Below are 18,088 nucleotides of genomic sequence, written 5' to 3'. Positions count from 1 at the left end.
TAACTTGACGCTGTGTGCGCGCTGTAGTACCGCTGTCAGCCGGAGGGGGGGGCGCTGCTGCAGGAAGCTGGCTGATCAGATAGTGACAATGACGGGTAAACAGCCAGGATGATATCACTTCACCAATGTAAACCGCTCATTTACCAGCGCATTTATTGATCATCGATATCTACCGATAGGTGCTATCGGCTGATTATCTGATCAGACTCTTGATGAGGAGACGCAGAAACATCAAAGTGCCTCCACAGACAGATTGTCTCAAGATTTTTCTTTGCTCATCACGCAGCTTACTATTTTTTCCTTCGCCTGAAATCTGAGACACAGTTGGCGGAAAAAAATAACCTGAGAGGATGAATTGAATTGAGACTGTCTGTACCAGATATAAATATAACGTCCACTTATGTCACATCGGTAAACCTGCCATACGTGATATATATTACACACATGTGCTATTAATTTGATCCCAATCACTGCATTTAACTCATAAATAATTAGTAATGATTCGTATGTACGTCCTTAATGAGAATACCGATGTGAAAATTCAGAATAATGGAGTCACCAGGTCAAGAAAAACAAGACCTAAATAAATTCTTTCATCATGACTTATTTTATGCTGCCATCTGTTGATAGAAACAGGCAACGTTACTCCACTGCTCCACTGACACTATGGTCATGAAACATAATGCAAGACAGCAATAGACTGAGGCACACATGGGAAAGGCATGTATGTACAAGTGGCAAGTAGTTGAGATAAGAATAACAGGAGCATAGGGGAATAATTGAAATGTTGTTACTTGCTTTATGTTGTTTTTGCAGGACTTGAAGTCGCTCTGCTGCAGCTCTGTTTGTGCGTGTGTTTATTTAAGGTCTCCTGGAACAGTATATGTGACTGCTTTCCTCTTTGGCCTCTACAGCAGCTATAAGTCTCTTCTCAGTGCACAGAATCTGATCATGGAGTCAGAGGCCCAGATCAGACATCAAAGTACACAAACTTTAAGTCGTTGAATACAGGTTGGGCTGCTTTACCTTGAAATGTTTTGAGGCCAAGTGTGTGAGTGTGTGTCATGTCTCTGCAGGTTCAGTTGGTGCAACCTCCAATCAGAAACTGGTTTAACTGAGTCACCTCATGCTCGGTGGCAAGACCTGCTTACACATCAGGAACACTTGTCATATTTTTGTGTCAAATGTTTTTCTGTATTGGAACTTCTGGTTTATTTCAGATAAATTTTGGCCCAATATCAATGTCTGACAGATGTGTCATGATGTCTATTTATACACCAGAACAGTCAGTACATGGATGAATGGTAAATCTTTTTTTTTTTTTTTTTTTTTTTTTTTTTTAAAAAAAAACACAGTAATTTGAACTTATACAGTTTAATGATATAGATTAATACACTAAGTCCCCAAAGCTATTAGAAAACTTGTTGGAAAGTGGGCTCTTGAAAATTAAAACAGAATATAAGTACTTTATTTCCAAGTGATAGTATATGATAGATTTCTTATTGGGACACTGGATCTATAAAATAAATATGAAATGTTAAGTATTTGAATGTATTTACACACACACACACACACACACACACACACATATATATATATATATATATATATATATATATAAATTTGCATCTTATTTGTTATGACCCTTTAGAGTGATGCAAAGAGGTTAATAAACAGAGGTAAAACGAATTACTGATGAAAATAAGCTGGTTTCTGGAGTTTAACTCCCTAATCTCACAGCTGGTATTTATTCCTCACTGCACTGATGGTATTGTTGTTGTTGCTGGGTCGGAAAAAGAGGAGTATGTCATTATGTCATTATATTTTTAGAATATGATTTATATCATCATACATTTGAGGAGAAATTGTACAAGAGACATGCATGGTTTCATTCATTTCCTTTCACTTGATGCCAAACATATTTGAACATACATTTTCCCTATTACGAAATTATATGAACACGTATGGCAAACTGTAAGGCTGGCATGGAGCAATTAATTAGAAATATTACATCTCTTATTGTATGTATGATATATCTGATTTTCTACACTTCATTTCTTGCTGCAGAGTATGCAGCATCTTGTAGGTGAGATTTGTGCCCTCTAGTGTACGAGATTCAAATAAAACATTCATTTATCATATTAAAGGCCAATAAAAAGTAAAATGACACTGAACTTGCAAAAATGGAAATATTTACTTAGGCCTGTTTAGCCATTGTTTTGTGTCTTTTTTAAACATGAAAACTATAGATTAGAGTAAAACAGAAGACAAGAGCAAATGCTTTAATTATAATTGGAAGGCCAACATGTTGTGTTTTTATTGCTGGTGTGATTTGATGAAACAGATCTTTGCTTCAACATGTAGATATTCCTGACAGTTTCTCCCTCTTTCCACAATGTATCACACACATCCATCAAATCTTGTCATGCGCTGACTTGTTAACAACACCGGAGGTGTGGAACGGTGACACTTCATCTAAATCTCAAGAAAATGTTGTTTCCTTGTTAGTCATTGTTTTCTCACTCTATTTTTGACCTTCGGTTGCTGGCTATTCTGGACTGATTTGTTTTACTGTCAATCTTCTGTCACTTCTGATTTGGGTTGGAAGGTCTCATCTCAGCAGTCTTTGCCCTTGCTCATTCCTCCAAATGTTAAGATTTACACAACACTCCTCCTGAAGTGGCTGCTGTTTTTGTGGCAATATCATACCACACTCACAGTGCGGTCGGTGAAGGTCTGAGACACTTGTTGGCCAATGTTGCTTCATTATTACATTCACAAAATATTACTTTTAAGAGGAAATATGTCACATTATGCTGTGCCATGCTTATCAAACACATGCCACTTTTACAATGATGATGATCCATGTTAAAATTTATTTGAAATATAGAGACACATATGAAAATAGAGAAATATATATTTATTAAAAAGTTGATGAAGACCATCCAATCTGAACCTGTTTGTGCACATTGTAGATTAAAATATGCAGTAGTTGGCACACTTAAATACATTTGTTACTCTGAACACCACTTATTTTGTTTGTCGTAGAGTTTTGACATCATGACATGCTCCCTGAATGTTGACCAGGTCACACACTGTAGACGGGCAGTGACCCTAAAGCCTCCCGCCTCCTTCTTCTAGGTGCTGTTGAATGTGGGACAGCGAGGTCACCATGGCGCAGAGGTCAGTGAGTCTGGCTCTCACGTGTGCTGTGTGGCCGCAGCCGATCCAATCCTCTTATACCCCCTCCAACTTCTTCCAGGACTCAGGCCAGACTATAAGATCAGCTCACTTTGTTCAGGTCTTATCCTGAAGTAGTAGATCCTCAGTACAGAGTCACGCCAGCAGGTATCAAACACCACAGCCAACCCCCTTACCTCTGGGCACATGTAGTAGGCCTGTTTGCTTTTTGAGATGCATTCACTGACATGTCTTTCAAAGGGAATTATTTACAGATATTTGCTGGTTGACTTACATTTTGAGATATTTCCTACTGCTTTAGAAATTAAAATTTGCTGAACTATTTTTATCACAGGCAGCAGTGTAGGTCATGCCAGACATAGTCTTATTATTGTGACATCATGTGTTCAGTGTACAGTATAAACCTGTCTGATTAAACCAACATTACCGTTGATAATCTCTGATATTTTGTATTTCTATCTCATTCCTGTCTTATTTATTCTTTGGAAATATGAGTGAGCTCTAAACACAAATGCACCATTTTAGGTTGACACAGTTCCAATTTCATTGTTCTTGCACAATGACAATAAAGTTCTTGAATCTTGAATTCAACTTCTTATTAAAACAGTCATGTGGTTGTTCAAATGAATGGGAAAGTAACAAGGGGTGAAATGAAAATAATCATCACATCAATCAATAATAAAAACACAACCAATTATCAAAGGTATCATCATCGTTCACTAAAAGCTAAGCCTGAATATTAGGAGGGGGTCTATCACACTGTTAGAGATAACTTCTGTTGTAAATTGGCGCTATATAAATAAAATTATCAGGTCCCCACAAAACAGCACTGTACTTTTGTCTGCTTTTTCCTTTGGTTTATCAGTTTAGTACCAGCGTAAAATATGGGAGTCCCTGGCTTTGACGTCACTTACACAACCTATCGCAGGCCGGGCTGTTATAGCAGATTTTATACAGTGTTTTTTTTCCCTCCTCCTTCTTTTTGGCGTCCTGTGGAAGAGCGGATGGGAAATTCTGATGTCATCAACCTTGGCACAGCGGGACAGAGGAGCATGCAGAGCCTCAGGGTGCCACGATTGGTGCCCATGTGTTTGTGCCCCGTAGATGGTGAAATAGATGGTGTGGTGCTGCCCGCCTGTGCTGCACCTGCGTCCCAGCATGCTGATTGATCAGTTTGGTCATGTGGAATGTCACCATCTGCTCCCCAGTCCCACTCACCCCTTCTTGTGTGAATGCCAATCACTGGCAGGAAGATAGTTATTTAAGCCATGTCAAATCAGGCGCATGACGATGAGGAATATGCCAACAACACTTGAAATGTGTTTTGAAGGCGTAGTATGCACAACAGCATATCGCACACTAAAAGGACAACCATGACTTCAGACTGCAAAGAGGTTTTGTTTTTGTTCTTGGTCAGCCACATCAATACAGATTTTTACAGACCTCTTAAGAGAATATAATCAGATTTTCCTCACCTCACAAAATTATATTCCACAAAAATTACATTTGATAACCGAGGACTGCAATGATGGCATGATTAGGTGAATGTGTTTTTATTTATTTGCATATAAACGTCTTCATTTTATTTTGAGCTTGGCTCCTTATTTATTTCTCCTTCATCCCTTCCAGTTGCTCTTTTTTGGCCTCTTAATGGCCAACAGCCTATCAGGGGGCCATCAGGAGTGACATTCTTCATTGTAGAGCGCCATAACCAATGACATTTCAACCATGGGAAAATAAAGATATGCAAATTTGAACTCATTAACATTTGCATTACCTGTTTGAATAATCGCACTCCTGACAAGACTGCAATTAACTAAGATTGATGCAAAGTTCAGGGTTAGGGGACTGTATATATTTGCTCTCGGATCATTTACCCAAGATACTGTATGTGTGTGTGTTATGCACGGTTAGTGTCTCAGATAGGAGAACTGATTTCTGTCAGCAGAAAATGTCATCCAGTCACCACTGGTGTTCCTGGCTTATAAGAAAAAAATGAATATATACTCTGAATTTTTAGCTTAAGACACCTGCACTGAGATCATTAACTCTTAAGAACCCAAATCTTAACTTAATGATAAAATTATCACAGGACAGAAGCTATTCCTAAAAAATAAAAAAAGAATTGTCAACAAATGATTGTCCTGATGAAGATGAAGAGACTGACCTCCTAACCCAGTTAACACTAGCGAGGATAGTCAGGATTAGACTCTGACTTTACGGAAGCTGCATGGACCACACAGCTCACCTTCACGTAGACTGAAACCAGCTGAGATTTGTTTTCGTGCTTTCAGATCAGTTTATCAGTGTGCCATTTCCACAGTAAACACAAATGTCCTATTTATGGTCATGCTTCTTAAATAACAGTTTTCTAATCATGCAGTCATGGATATTTGCCTGACACCATCAGCTCTCAAAAAAGTACAGTCAAAACACTTTTATAAATATATGTTGACTATATTTAAACTGCACTCACTGTGCATTAAAAGTCAAACACTGGGCAGCCACTGTAAACATTTTCTCAAAGACCTAAATAGAAATAGATGCTGTGGAAAGATTCCAAAGAACTGTTAATTTGGCCTCAATACACCCAGTCCCCTGTGGCTTCAGTGTAAACACTGCAGGGTTAGTGAGACAATGTGTTTAAGGTAAATACTTTGCAGCTGTCTCAGTGGGAATTATTTGATTGGATTGTTGTGAAGTCTCTCTAGGACAAAATGCCTTGCCAGGACAGTGTGCCACACGGCAGGCCTGTGCATCATCGCCAACTCCACTGTTTTTTCCCTCTATTTATGTAACATGCAGAGTGTGGCATAGACATACTGCAGGCTGACTCCTTCTTCTTGTTTATATGCCCTTTATTTTGGCTGATAAAGTATTTCAAAATGAAGAGTTTAGAATTTTCCTGGTGTCTGAAGATATTTTTCAGAAATATTAACTGTATGTTATTTATTGTATGCAGTAGGTCACTGTGGATTCCAGCGCCAGGGCAGCAGACAGTAGAGTTTACCTCAAACAGGAAGTCTGACTGTTGTTCATTAGCAGATCACCCAGACAGTCTAATGTATAAATAACCTTTAACCCAGCCGCTGGAGGAGCTTGCCACACTACACGTGCCCACAAACTAAGACTTGGTACTATTTGTAAATGTAGGTCAGACAGGGGTGTGGTATCCTCTGTTTACTGGAAACCTCTACCTGTCTTAAAGGAGTTAATCTTCATGGCGTCATCACTGCTCACTGGTCCTGATGAGGCATTGCTGAGCTTGCTTGCTTATGATTTTACACTAACATAAGATGTCACAGGAGTAGGATAACACCTCAGCAACAAACTTTATAAACCACATTAATGATGGTGTTATTTTTTGGTTGGTCATCCTGTTTGAGTGGGGAATTCCCTGATTATTACCAGTTTCAGTTTGATTCAGTTTTGCACAAACAGGCTCCTTAATCATCAACACACACTTAACACTAAACACTACAACCTACCTATCTTTATTTCATGACTGGATTTTCTCTAATACAATAAAAAAAAAGATGCTCCTGATACTCTGGACCAGGCTTGTACTACAATAATAGCATCAACCCTTGGCCACCCCTCTCTGCTGCCTGGAATGGTCCAGCCCTGATTTGCATAAGTTGTCTGCGGGTAGCTGCATGACCAGCAGGGGTAGGTTAGGGGAAGAAGTGCATGTGGACTATATACACATGAGTAGAGACACGGACGGACGAGCTGTGTGAGGACTGTATTGTGAGCCTGGAGTCTTGCACTGAACCAGACAGAGTTATGTACTGTGCTCATCCTGTCTCAGGCACAGGCAACAACTCATTGATGTATTGCTACAACATGAAACCAGTGAGTACATTTCTTATATATTTATATATTTAGATTTTATTTTTCAGTGGTTACATGACATTTGGTGATGATGCTGTTGCACCCTTATATTGTCTTCTTAGATGTTGTGTTTGTTTGTTGACTTTCCATGATTCATCACTAGTTTCCAGCTTTATCTGTCCACAGTGGTTGAACAATGTGTTCTCTGACAGATGTGATGCAAAATTTTGCATCAGTAAGAAATGCATTTACATGTGCAACGTGTATGAAAGTTAGAAGTATCATAATTTATAAATTTCTAATTTGGATATACCTTTAGTCAGGCACTTTAGAGTTGGTGTGTTGATGATCTGCTGTGCATGGAACATTTGTTGGGTTATAAGGTGGTTTCATCAGGCTTGTTTGCATGTGCGTGTCTTTCTGTGTGTCTGCGTGAGTGAGTGAAAGACGGAGGGAGAAAGAGCTTTGTGTTATTAATGTGTCATGTTTCTAGTTTGTACTCCATGTGTCATTGTCACTGCCTTAATGAGTTGAGTATATGGTATGAAGCTTACTCTTGTTCAGACTTAGTGGTTGTAGCCTAGTGTTATAGTTAATGCAAGTACTGAAGGAGTTTGTCTAACTATTATAGGGTTAAAAATCTTAGTGAGTTGCTTATTCATAATTAATTTTTTTTCTCTGTTTAGCTCCCCATTAACTGCACTTCAACCAATATTTATTTCAGAGTTTACATAAGAATTAAATTTTCTGACATTATTAATCATGATTATTCACCAAACACACCAATACACTATTACCAATACACACCAACCATAACCTATAGTGTTATCTAACTGAATGTTAACATTATTCAGTTAGATAACACTATAGGTCCTTGCTCACTTGTGGTTTAATGTTGACAAACTCACGTTAAAATGCACCACTGAGACTCCTGCTTCCTGTTAGCTGAGCACCATGTAGTCAAGCCTAGCAGCAGAAAACATCTTGACATGAAGCAGATTGCTGCTATTTCTATTTGATTTAACCCTGCTATGTTGGAGCAGTCTCTCCACCACTGCAGCCATTATCAAAGGCAGCTTTGATCTCTGTGAGACTAACCATATCCAGACATCGTGGATCACAGAGGCAGAAAATTGGTTGCATGTGGCTGGAGTTGGCCATGGTGGAGCACAGCGTAGGCCCTGAATAGCAAGTTGATATTTCACTCATCTAGCATCATAATGCTGTTTACATTTACAATGGGGAAAATAGTGTACTTGTTTGCTGTTTTTGTACAAGTCTCTGAGTGGTTTTACATTAAAATGACTCTGGAAATTCAAAGACACATGTTCAAAAATAATAATCTCAAGCAGATATGAAGGTTTTGTAGTTTCCAATTCTCATAGTTGTGGTCTTTATTTGCCAGAAAAAAAAGTCTCTTATCATTTGCGATGCCATGATTGATGGTTCCTAAATCAATGCTATGCTAAAAGAGGATGCCATGGTGACGGCCCCTCTCCAGTGGGGGCCAGAGAGGGCGTGCTGGGGCGGGGGTGTGACCATTATTAACGGGTCGCCTGCTATGCTGATGGTAAGGAGGACAATTGGCTTTATCCTCCGCCATATGCTGCCCATGGCGGCTCAGACGGGCCCAGTGTCGGCAGGGGCTCCATCTGTTTGGCCTAGCCCACAATCACCATGGGACTCATGCCAGCCAGGGTCATGGCTGTGTGTGTGTGCTTAAGTGTGTGTGTCTTTGTGTGTGTGTGTGCGTGTGAGAGCCTGTGAGTGTGCTTGCACGAGCATACTCAAGAGAGTCTTTAATAGCCTGCTTTACAGAACTTGTCGTCCGGGTAACTGACACCCCATTGATGCTGCGCAGGGAGGTTTATTTTCATTTCCTGGGGCACATCAAAGCAATCGAGGGAGGTGCAGGTGCAGCCCAGACCTCTTGGTGTGTTTGAGTGAGTGAGCATGTGTTGGTGTGTTTTGTGTGCATATGTGCAGTTTGTAGCCCTGTGCTTACAAGTAAAAAAAAAAAAAACCCACATATGTTGAAGGTGTCTTTAGTTTGCTATTTACATTATTTAGTTTCCTACAGGAGAGATCATGGGTGAGACTCAGGTCTCAGGTTTGGTTTCTTTCTGAGGGCAAAGCATGCGAAGGCCTGTAATTCAATTTTATTTGGGAGGGAATTGTATCCCAGTCTTCTGAAGCCAGCCGAACCTGATAATGATTAGGGCAAGGATTTCTCATGGTGAATGGTTCCTAAATCCGGATGAGGAGGTGCATGGATCTGCAGCTTATGGATTACCGCAATAGCTCTAAGTGTGCATCAGCTCTCTGCTTTGTTTTCATAATGCTGTTGCTTCAGCCTGCGCTCATAGTACTCATGCGTTTGTGTCAGTAAGATTGATTCAAATAATATAGATGCATTCAAAATTAGTGCATGATTACACTATCTTGTAGTTCAAAGTTGTTTTCTGACAATGCCCTAAATAAGTTCTTCTTTTTAGGTTTATGGGCAGTCTCCCACTAATGACGACATCAATCAGAACTCATCTTCACATCCGTCCAACAAGGCCCCCAGCAATGTGTTCGCAAGCACCTTCTTTGGTGAGCTTAACCAATCCAAAATGAACATTATTATTCAAGATTATACATCTCTAATTGGAACATTTTGCTTGGTCCAATGCTGATTCAAACCTTTCATCCCTTTATTCAAACAGCCTTATCCTGTGATCACTCCAGTGATCTGCTTTGCCTGCTTTGATTTCCAAATATTCAACAGTAAAATGTTCAAAACCTGGGTCTTTTGTGTTTTTCATTTATTTTCTCATTCATCCACAGTCTTTGAATCCTAATCAAAAAGGGCAAATTTCAGGACACAAATACACATAAAATAAAACAATAGACAAAAACAACCAAAAAAATTATACTGCAATAGAAATACATCAAACAAGACTGAGAGTCTACTGTGATGCTAACAGCATTTTGAGGCTGTATTTAGGCACAGCATTGCTTTGCGTTAAATGCTAAAATCAACATGCTAACATGCTTACAATGACAATGCTAACATCCCAATGTTAAGTAAATATAATGCTTACCTTGCCAACCATCCTAGTTTAGCATGACAGTAAGCTAACATCGGCTAATTAGCACCAGTACAGTAAAAGTAGCTCAAGGCTGATATGAATGTGATTATTTTGCAGGTATTTTTGGTCATGAAGCGAAATGTTGAACAAATTTAAAAAATGACCTGATAATGGTACATTGAAGGATAGTCAGGGGGTCAGAGGAAGTAATTACAGTTATTCCTGAGGGAATTAATATTTTTTTTTACCAAATTTCATGGCAATTCATGCAATAGTTGTTGAGATACAGTATTTCAGTCTTGAGGTAAAATAACCATTCAGACAATAGCATAAGAAATAGAATTAAATTAAAATTTAGTTTATGTCTCATCATTGGAGAGCCTTTAACAATTTTGCATGACATATTATTCTCGGAGCTCAGATAAAGTCACATCTGTTATATTAATTAACATTGTCCAGTCATTTCAGATAAATATAAAGTTAATGTGGCTTTCAAAGTGTAAATTGTGATTTTAAAGGAAAAAAAATATTTGTGTACTGAACAAATGATTAGTTGAATTCAACCAGTGGCACATCATGATAGGATTGTTTCCACAGAGGTCGCTGAAGAGCTTCATTTCTGGACTGGCTGCTTGAGATGCTGTTCCAGTGCAGGCTATAACATATCGTTATGCATTTTAGAGGGGACGAGCAATTCGCCCGACATCTGGAATGCTGTAAATGGGCTGAACCAGCAGGGCTATGAAGGTGTACTGGGAGCAGCCACAACCCACCAAACACAGCCGGGGAACTACAGCAGCCTGCACCCACCACACAGTCACCTGGTGAGTTTACCTCCAGGATCTTGTGTATGTTGACATGGAGCCTTTTGACCCCTGTGTATTTAACTGTGTGTTTGCTCACTGTTCAGGACTACTCTCCACATTCAGTGATGGTGGCTGATATGAACAGGGGTCTCCCACCCATGTCCACTTTTCACCGCAACAACACGGCACCACGTACTCCGTCAGTCAACACCTCAGAGAATTCAACAGGTGAGGAAATGGAGAAAATAATCCTCATTGCTTATTTCAGAATATATTGACTGTTCTTTATTCTCACATTATATGATGACTGTTTTTTTTCAGTCTCAGGGAGCCAGGGAAATGTATCAGGGTCACAGACAGGTGATACTTTGGGCAAAGCTCTGGCCTCTGTAAGTATGCACCACCTCAATCCCATCAGACTGACTCATCTATGCCTTGTTATGTTCAAACAGTCAGACCAGACCATATAACCCAAGCCTTGAGAGTCCCAGTGGTATAATGCAAAAGGGAAATAGTATCTCCTCCCTGCCAGTAACAGAGAAGTGCATATTAACGAAGGGATACTTTTGTGCTGCTGGACTTTTTATTGGCTGCTGACTAGTAAAATGACCAGAATTGATGAGTTTAGTTCAGGTTACGAGCCTGCTCCAGAGGCTGTGGCAGCAGCTGTAAAACCTTACGCAGAAATGACAAGTTGTGCTTTTAAAATGATCCATGCCCTGGTCTCACCCCCTCCCAATGCTTCTCTCTCTCTCTCTCTCTCTCTCTCTCTCTCTCTCTCTCTCTCTCTCATTCTCTCTGTCTCTCCCTGTCTGCCATCAGATTTATTCCCCTGATCACACCAGCAGCAGCTTCCCCTCCAGCTCGTCCACACCGGTGAGGTCTCCGTCTCCGCTGCCGAATGCAGCTGAACCTGCAGGTAAACTGGAGTAACAGATGCAGCCGTTGGTGCCACTCACAGTGAAATATAATTTATTTTTATTTTGTATATCTCAGCCTCTTCATGATCTATTTTGGTTGTTCTCTTCCTCCCAGGTACTAACATGTGGCCCCGGAGCTCAGTTCAGGCGCCAGTCTCACCACATTATGAGTCCTCACTTATATCACTGGTAAAGACCTGATTTAATATAATCTCTCTCAGACTGTTTATTCATATAGAGATAAAAATATGAATAAATGATAAATAAAACTCATGACAGCATTGCAGAAAATGTTATAAAGTAGAATATGTTCAGAAAATATCAAAACATTCAAACAACTGCATACCCAGGAAGTAGACTTAAACATATATAAGTGCATTAGCATTTATATATTTTGTGCCATTCTGAAAATATCAACATAATGTATGTAGTAATAATAAACTGTACAAAAAGCAAACCATACACAAATAGTTTTCACTGTACATAAAGTGCATGAATTGAATTTTTATTTTTTACTTCCTTTTTACTTACTAATAGAGACATTAAAGGAAAATGTCCACATTTTAGGATATAGGTTTATTTGCTTTCTAGCTGAGAAGATCCATGCCACTCCCATTCATGTTCAGCAAATATATTTATGAAGAAATTAGCTTAGCCTATAGCATAGGCGAAATGTACAGAAACACGGAAACAGCTAGCCTGACTCTGTCAAAAAGTAACAGAATCCACCTGTCAGCACCTCTGAAGCTCACTAATAGACTTGTTATATGTTATGTTGAGGTTTTACAGGATTTTATGTGCCCGAGCTGGTTGCCTGGCAGCCTGATATCGATCTTCTCATCTAACTCTTGGCAAGAGAGCAAATAAATGTAATTTTCAAAATGTCCAGTCGCTGCTTTAAGCTTTCAATCATTCAAGTAAAAAATGTGTCCTTAGATTTACAGCATATGACTGGTCTTGTTAAATTTGAACACAAAAAATGTTATTTTTTCTGGTTTGAAAAAAATGAATTCTAGAGCTACAATTTGTGGAACAAAATCTCCCACCGTTATTTAACTGAGAGGATGTATAAAAATTCTGCCCTGATTGCCAAATGCCACACAAACAATAATTTGTCTAACAATTTAACAATTTGTCTCCTGGTCTTTTCAGTCTCAGGTGGAGGACCGTCTGGACAGACTCGACGATGTGATCCACGTCCTGAGGAACCACGCTGTGGGCCCCACAGCCGGTCTGCCCCCTGACATCCACGGCCTGCTGAACCAGACCCAACATGGCCACCCGGGCTCTGCCAACACCCTACCACTCACCTGTCACACTCCAGCCATGGTTAAGAACCATTACTTTGAAGTATTTAAGGAAGGACAGGGCAGTGTGTATGGAAATTCCATGTTGTGTGTACATGCAATGTGTGTGCAGTATGACTGTGTGCTGGTGTCCAGTTTCAGGAATTTTCCACTTGCTATGTCTGCATGTTTTCCTCATGTAAAGGTTGTTGTCCTTGAAATAGGAAACTGAGCACAATGGGAGAGCGCTGTGACGCGTCGCCCTTGTATGGAGAGTATGTGCGGACTCTAATTCCACTGTGGGGTGATGGGAGAGCGCCTGCATCGTGCACTCCCATTCCAGCATGTTTCCCTTTCAGCAGACCACGGGGATTTTAGCCCAGCTGGAGTGGAAGTATATGCAGGGGAAAGGGGTTTTTAGTCTAATCCTTTGGGGGAGGGGGGGTATTAAATTCTCTCACTTTTTTTTTTTTTTTCAAAATGATTTGTCGGTTAGGAGTGAATCATTCCTGAAGAGAATTAGGGGTATGTTTAGGGAGTATATAGTAGTTTTAAGGGGAGGATTAAGATTGTCTGAGATTAAATTAATTCTGTAGAACGAGAGATCCACTCAGGGTTACATCGGAAATGAGAGGGCAGATGTTGGTTTTGTGACTTATTTCTCATTAGAGTTGTATACTGTATGTGACTGAGCCAGGCTCGCTGACTAAGAAAGATTTATGGAGCCACGGCATCATTCTACAGTTAGAGAATTTTCAAGTGCTCAGGAGTTCAGCTGAGGACGTATGAACACATGAATACTGTACTTATCTCGTCCCGCTCTTTGTGTGTCATAAAGGTTGAAGCTGTCAGCATGAACAACAACCACTCAGCCTTCCAGAGCCGCACACAAAATGGCCACCCATACCCAGCCAGACAGAGGGCCACACTTCAACCCATGCAAGGTGAGTTTTTCCTCTCATCTATCCACTGCTGCATGCCTGTATTTCCCCTCCTTTTTCTGCAGTTTTCAGCCTTTGAACTATTAGGACTTAAGAGATTTCACAGTTTTTATATATATTTTTTAATGTGTGATATCCCACAGGAGGTCTGGGAGTTCAGGGGAATTTAGAGCTGAAGATGGAAAGTGGGGAAAGGGAGGAGATGATGCACACCAATCACAGCCACAGCTCTGACAGCCAGAGATCAGATGAAGAGAGCGAGCACAAGACACAAGGAGAAAACAGTGCAAGGAACAGGTAAACACTCACTCACTTCCTTGCTTTCCTCTGAGGAAAAAAAACAAAACAGAATGCACCTGGTCAGAAAAACTATTTTATTGTGTAAAACCTGCTGTGGAAAGTGACTGTAAAAGAAAAAACTACCCCATACTTATTGTGCTGATTATGCGTAGTCAGGCCTTTCTGCTGAAACATGTGCTGCTCAGCATTCATAAACTGTATTTTGTGACACATTAATGGAGCAAAATCAACATTTATAGTTGTTTTTTCCCCCAGATTTATGCACTATACATCTAACGTGATTACACAAAAGATTTCAAAATTAAAGTCTCTCACTCAAAGCATTAGCGCCCTCTTGCCATTCAGTTACACTAATTTAAAATACTGTCAAACCCCCTCCTGTGAAGGACAGCTGTGTCCACGGCAGTCTATTTAGCTCCGCCTCATATTTCTTCCTCATGTCGCTTGAAGTTCCAGTAAATTAAATGATGAAAAAGGGGAGGGATAAGAACAGCTGCTGGGACGTACAGTCCATGGCTAAGACATCAGGGTGAACACCTCTGTCAAATAGATACAGTCCAGGCTGAGTTTTCACTGCACTTGTATTCTTTTTGACAAGGGCTGCAACTAATTATTAGCATTATTGATGATTGATTGTAAGCTCTGTAAGACAGTGAAAAATGCCTGTTACTAGTTCCCAGAGGCCGGGGTGAGGCCAACAAATTATTTGTTTTGTCCAGCCAACAGTCCAAAACACAAAGACATTCAAATTTCAGATATAAAACTGAGAAAAGCAGCAAACCCTCACAGCTGAGAAGCTGGAACAAAGCAACATTTAATGTTTATTGCTTAATAAATTGATTGAACTATTAATCAAAACAATTGCAGATTCATTTTCTGTTGATCTATTAATTGACTAATTGCTTCAGGCCTGTTTGTGACATCGGACTTGATCATTGTTGATAAACGAGACACCGGAAAACATGGATATACAAAGTCAGCGCCCTTAAAACCGTACTGTACATCTTGAAAATCTCACAGATGAGACAGTATGTCCAGATGTCTCAAGTCTCAGAGGTCACTTCAGGACAAACCTCTGAGTGCAGGCTTTCTTTTGATTTAGATCTATAATCTAGTTGATCAGTGCTGGCATATGTGAATGACCTAGAGCAACATTTTTTTCTATAGAACACTGTTTTGGTTTTCTATTCAAACCAAATGATGATGTAATGGAAAATAAACAATTATTAAAATATAATAGAAAGTGCATCTCTTTACTCATCTTTTTACTGAGAATGGACACTGATTGCTTAAAAAAATGCTCTGAGGATAGAGTCTGCTGTTAATATTCTATGTAAACCTGTTTCACAAAACAAATACGAGTGCATCACATGACCTCAGTGACCAGCAGAGGGCAGAGAAATCCACAGAATAACTCATCACAGTCCTCTTGGGTGTAATCCACTGAAGCTTCCACTAAGATGCGCCCAAACTTGAATTTCAATTTTAAAAAATTTCTGTATTTTTCACGTACCTTCTTCTTGTTGCAGCATCCATGAGGATGAGGACCTGAGCCCAGAGCAGAAGGCTGAACGAGAGCGCGAGAGGAGGATGGCCAACAACGCCCGCGAGCGTCTGCGTGTACGGGACATCAACGAGGCTTTTAAGGAGCTGGGTCACATGTGTCAGCTGCACCTGAAGAGCGAGAAGCCGCAGACCAAACTGCTGGTGCTGCACCAGGCCGTGGCGGTGATCCTCAGCCTGGAACAACAAGTCAGAGGTCAGTGCATTGCTGCTGCTGCTGCAGACCCAGATGTGCAGGGAGGCAGGAGAGGCTGTAAAGATTGTCTCCCTGTCAAGTAAAGCAAGGGAGACTGTGAAAATAAGATAGCTAGTGCAGAAGAGTATCCAGTTAGTGATAGTCAATAACTGATAGAAAAGTTAACAGCCAAAGCAGAGGTCATGAGGTATTTTCCAGCTGTTTCCCCTTAACTAAAATATTTGAGTGGGCATGACACAGGGGATGGAAATGAATAACTTCCCTGTACAACCACGTGTCTTCAGTTTCTTTATTTAGTCAAATTCTAACTCTATTGTTTGTTGAATCCCACAGAGAGGAACCTGAACCCGAAGGCAGCATGTCTGCGAAGGAGAGAGGAAGAGAAGGCGTCTACAGTCATGACGGATCCACAGTCCATGCATCTGGCTTTTCATCCTAGTCTGACTGACCCGACAAACCCCATGGGCCACCTCTGAGCATCTGACAAAAACCACAACACGTCCAACATTAAGTATTTAACATTAACATATAACAGTTTGATGTCAGTGGGGGATTTTTGGGAATATTAATTTTTGTATATAAAGCACAAGTAACATAGACAGAACTCTTCACAAATTCATTGATAGTATTTACACAAAGAGTCTGTCTTTATATTTTATGTCACTGTGTTTTTCATTTCCAGGTGTTGAGTGAAGAGCATCCCAGGCGTCTCCCAGCGTTTCCTCTGAATTCGGATCAGAGCGGAGACATCCACCTCTCTGATTGTAAAGTGTGACGCAGTTGAACAATCATCTCCTCACTCCCCAAATGGACTTCTAACTTTGTGCCTAAACTTTACTTGTAACAGACAAATGCATTGTAAGCTGCAGATGTTTTGTACATATTTTGTATATTTATTGATTATCTTTATGTTCGATTATATCAGAATGGATGAAACCCAGTGAGCGGTGAGGTGTCATCTGCAGTTGTTAATTTTTGGCAGAGCCAGATATATTTCTGTCTTGACTTTTACAGTGTTATCACTATTTGCCATGTACGCTTCCACCGAGCTCAGAGGACTGACATTACCACATTTGCGCGTTCAGACGATGGATTTCATTTGTCCTGTGGTTTCTGTGTGTGTGTGAGTGTGTGAGTATTGCAGGAGTTTGACCATTCTGTGAATGAACAGATCTCCAAGAATGTTCTGTAACGTGTGGGCATCATCTGTTATTTGTATATTTGTTATAAGTTTGTGTTATGGCACTGTCAACAAGATTACACTTACTGAAACACTGGTGGACAGATCTCCTCTTCTTCTCCTCAGTGTAATTATTGCTCTTCAGATGTAGTCAAAGCTCTTTGCATGTTTGAGTTTTTAATAGAACATTTTGTTTTTTTCTAAGTTATCTAAGTTATCTTTTATACAGATATTGTGAATTTAATAATGTCTCTATTTGCTTTTTTCCATTCTGATTTTACACAAAAGACTTCCTGTGCAGTTTTGTTAGATGTAGCCACATTTCATGCTCTGAGCAATACAGTATTACAGAATAATTGATGTCTTGTTTGCTTATCACACTGCTGAACAGATAATGAATAATAATCAAGAATAATCTGAAATACTCCTATCATAACATGTACAGTATGTGTACAGTTTGAAGTAGCCTACAGGCATGTGTCAAAATAATAATGTAGCAATAAATGTCATTTTTCAAATAATTTGAGTCTGTGTGTTCTGTAATAAACTGCAAAGAGCAACGTCAGAGGATCAACTCCAGGGATAGATAGATAGATAGATAGATAGATAGATAGATAGATAGATAGATAGATAGATAGATAGATAGATAGATCAGCTCCCACCAAAAGCCGTTCATAACTTCAGTGGATGAGAATATTACAGTGTGATAGATGGGTTGAATGTCTGACACGGAGCAGGCAGTGAACGCATCTCCGAGCGGGACAGTGTGATCGTGTCCGGGCGGAGG

General features: G+C 40.0%; 1 protein-coding gene across 2 annotated transcripts; it reads left to right on the top strand.

The window, feature by feature from the left end:
- The first annotated feature begins 6,883 nt into the window (after window positions 1-6,883).
- LOC108876745 (transcription factor 12) lies at window positions 6,884-17,816 on the top strand. Of its 2 annotated transcripts, none has more exons than XM_018666454.2 (13): window positions 6,884-7,056; window positions 9,531-9,630; window positions 10,791-10,933; window positions 11,020-11,143; window positions 11,237-11,304; window positions 11,738-11,834; window positions 11,951-12,024; window positions 12,988-13,164; window positions 13,960-14,065; window positions 14,209-14,359; window positions 15,892-16,121; window positions 16,455-16,632; window positions 16,804-17,816. In XM_018666454.2, the coding sequence occupies exons 1-12, from the start codon at window positions 6,988-6,990 to the stop codon at window positions 16,595-16,597; spliced, it is 1,482 nt and encodes a 493-aa protein (XP_018521970.1). In that variant the 5' UTR covers window positions 6,884-6,987; the 3' UTR covers window positions 16,598-16,632; window positions 16,804-17,816. The 2 variants fall into 2 exon arrangements, with proteins under 2 accessions (XP_018521970.1, XP_018521968.1); XM_018666452.2 differs by having other exon boundaries at window positions 14,206-14,359.
- The last annotated feature ends 272 nt before the right edge of the window (window positions 17,817-18,088 follow it).

The sequence above is a fragment of the Lates calcarifer genome, linkage group LG10, assembly GCF_001640805.2.
Source record: "Lates calcarifer isolate ASB-BC8 linkage group LG10, TLL_Latcal_v3, whole genome shotgun sequence".
Lineage (NCBI taxonomy): Eukaryota > Metazoa > Chordata > Actinopteri > Centropomidae > Lates > Lates calcarifer.
Note: the sequence above shows the minus strand (reverse complement) of the source record. Positions and strands in the feature narration are given on the sequence as shown.

What these genes read in the sequence shown, in the direction of transcription:
- LOC108876745 (XM_018666452.2), top strand. Translation starts at nt 6,988, where the DNA reads ATGTACTGTGCTCATCCTGTCTCAGGCACAGGCAACAACTCATTGATG. An exon ending in CACCTCAGAGAATTCAACAG is followed by an intron (nt 11,144 to 11,236) that starts GTGAGGAAATGG and finishes GTTTTTTTTCAG; the next exon opens with TCTCAGGGAGCCAGGGAAAT. An exon ending in AGTCCTCACTTATATCACTG is followed by an intron (nt 12,025 to 12,987) that starts GTAAAGACCTGA and finishes TGGTCTTTTCAG; the next exon opens with TCTCAGGTGGAGGACCGTCT.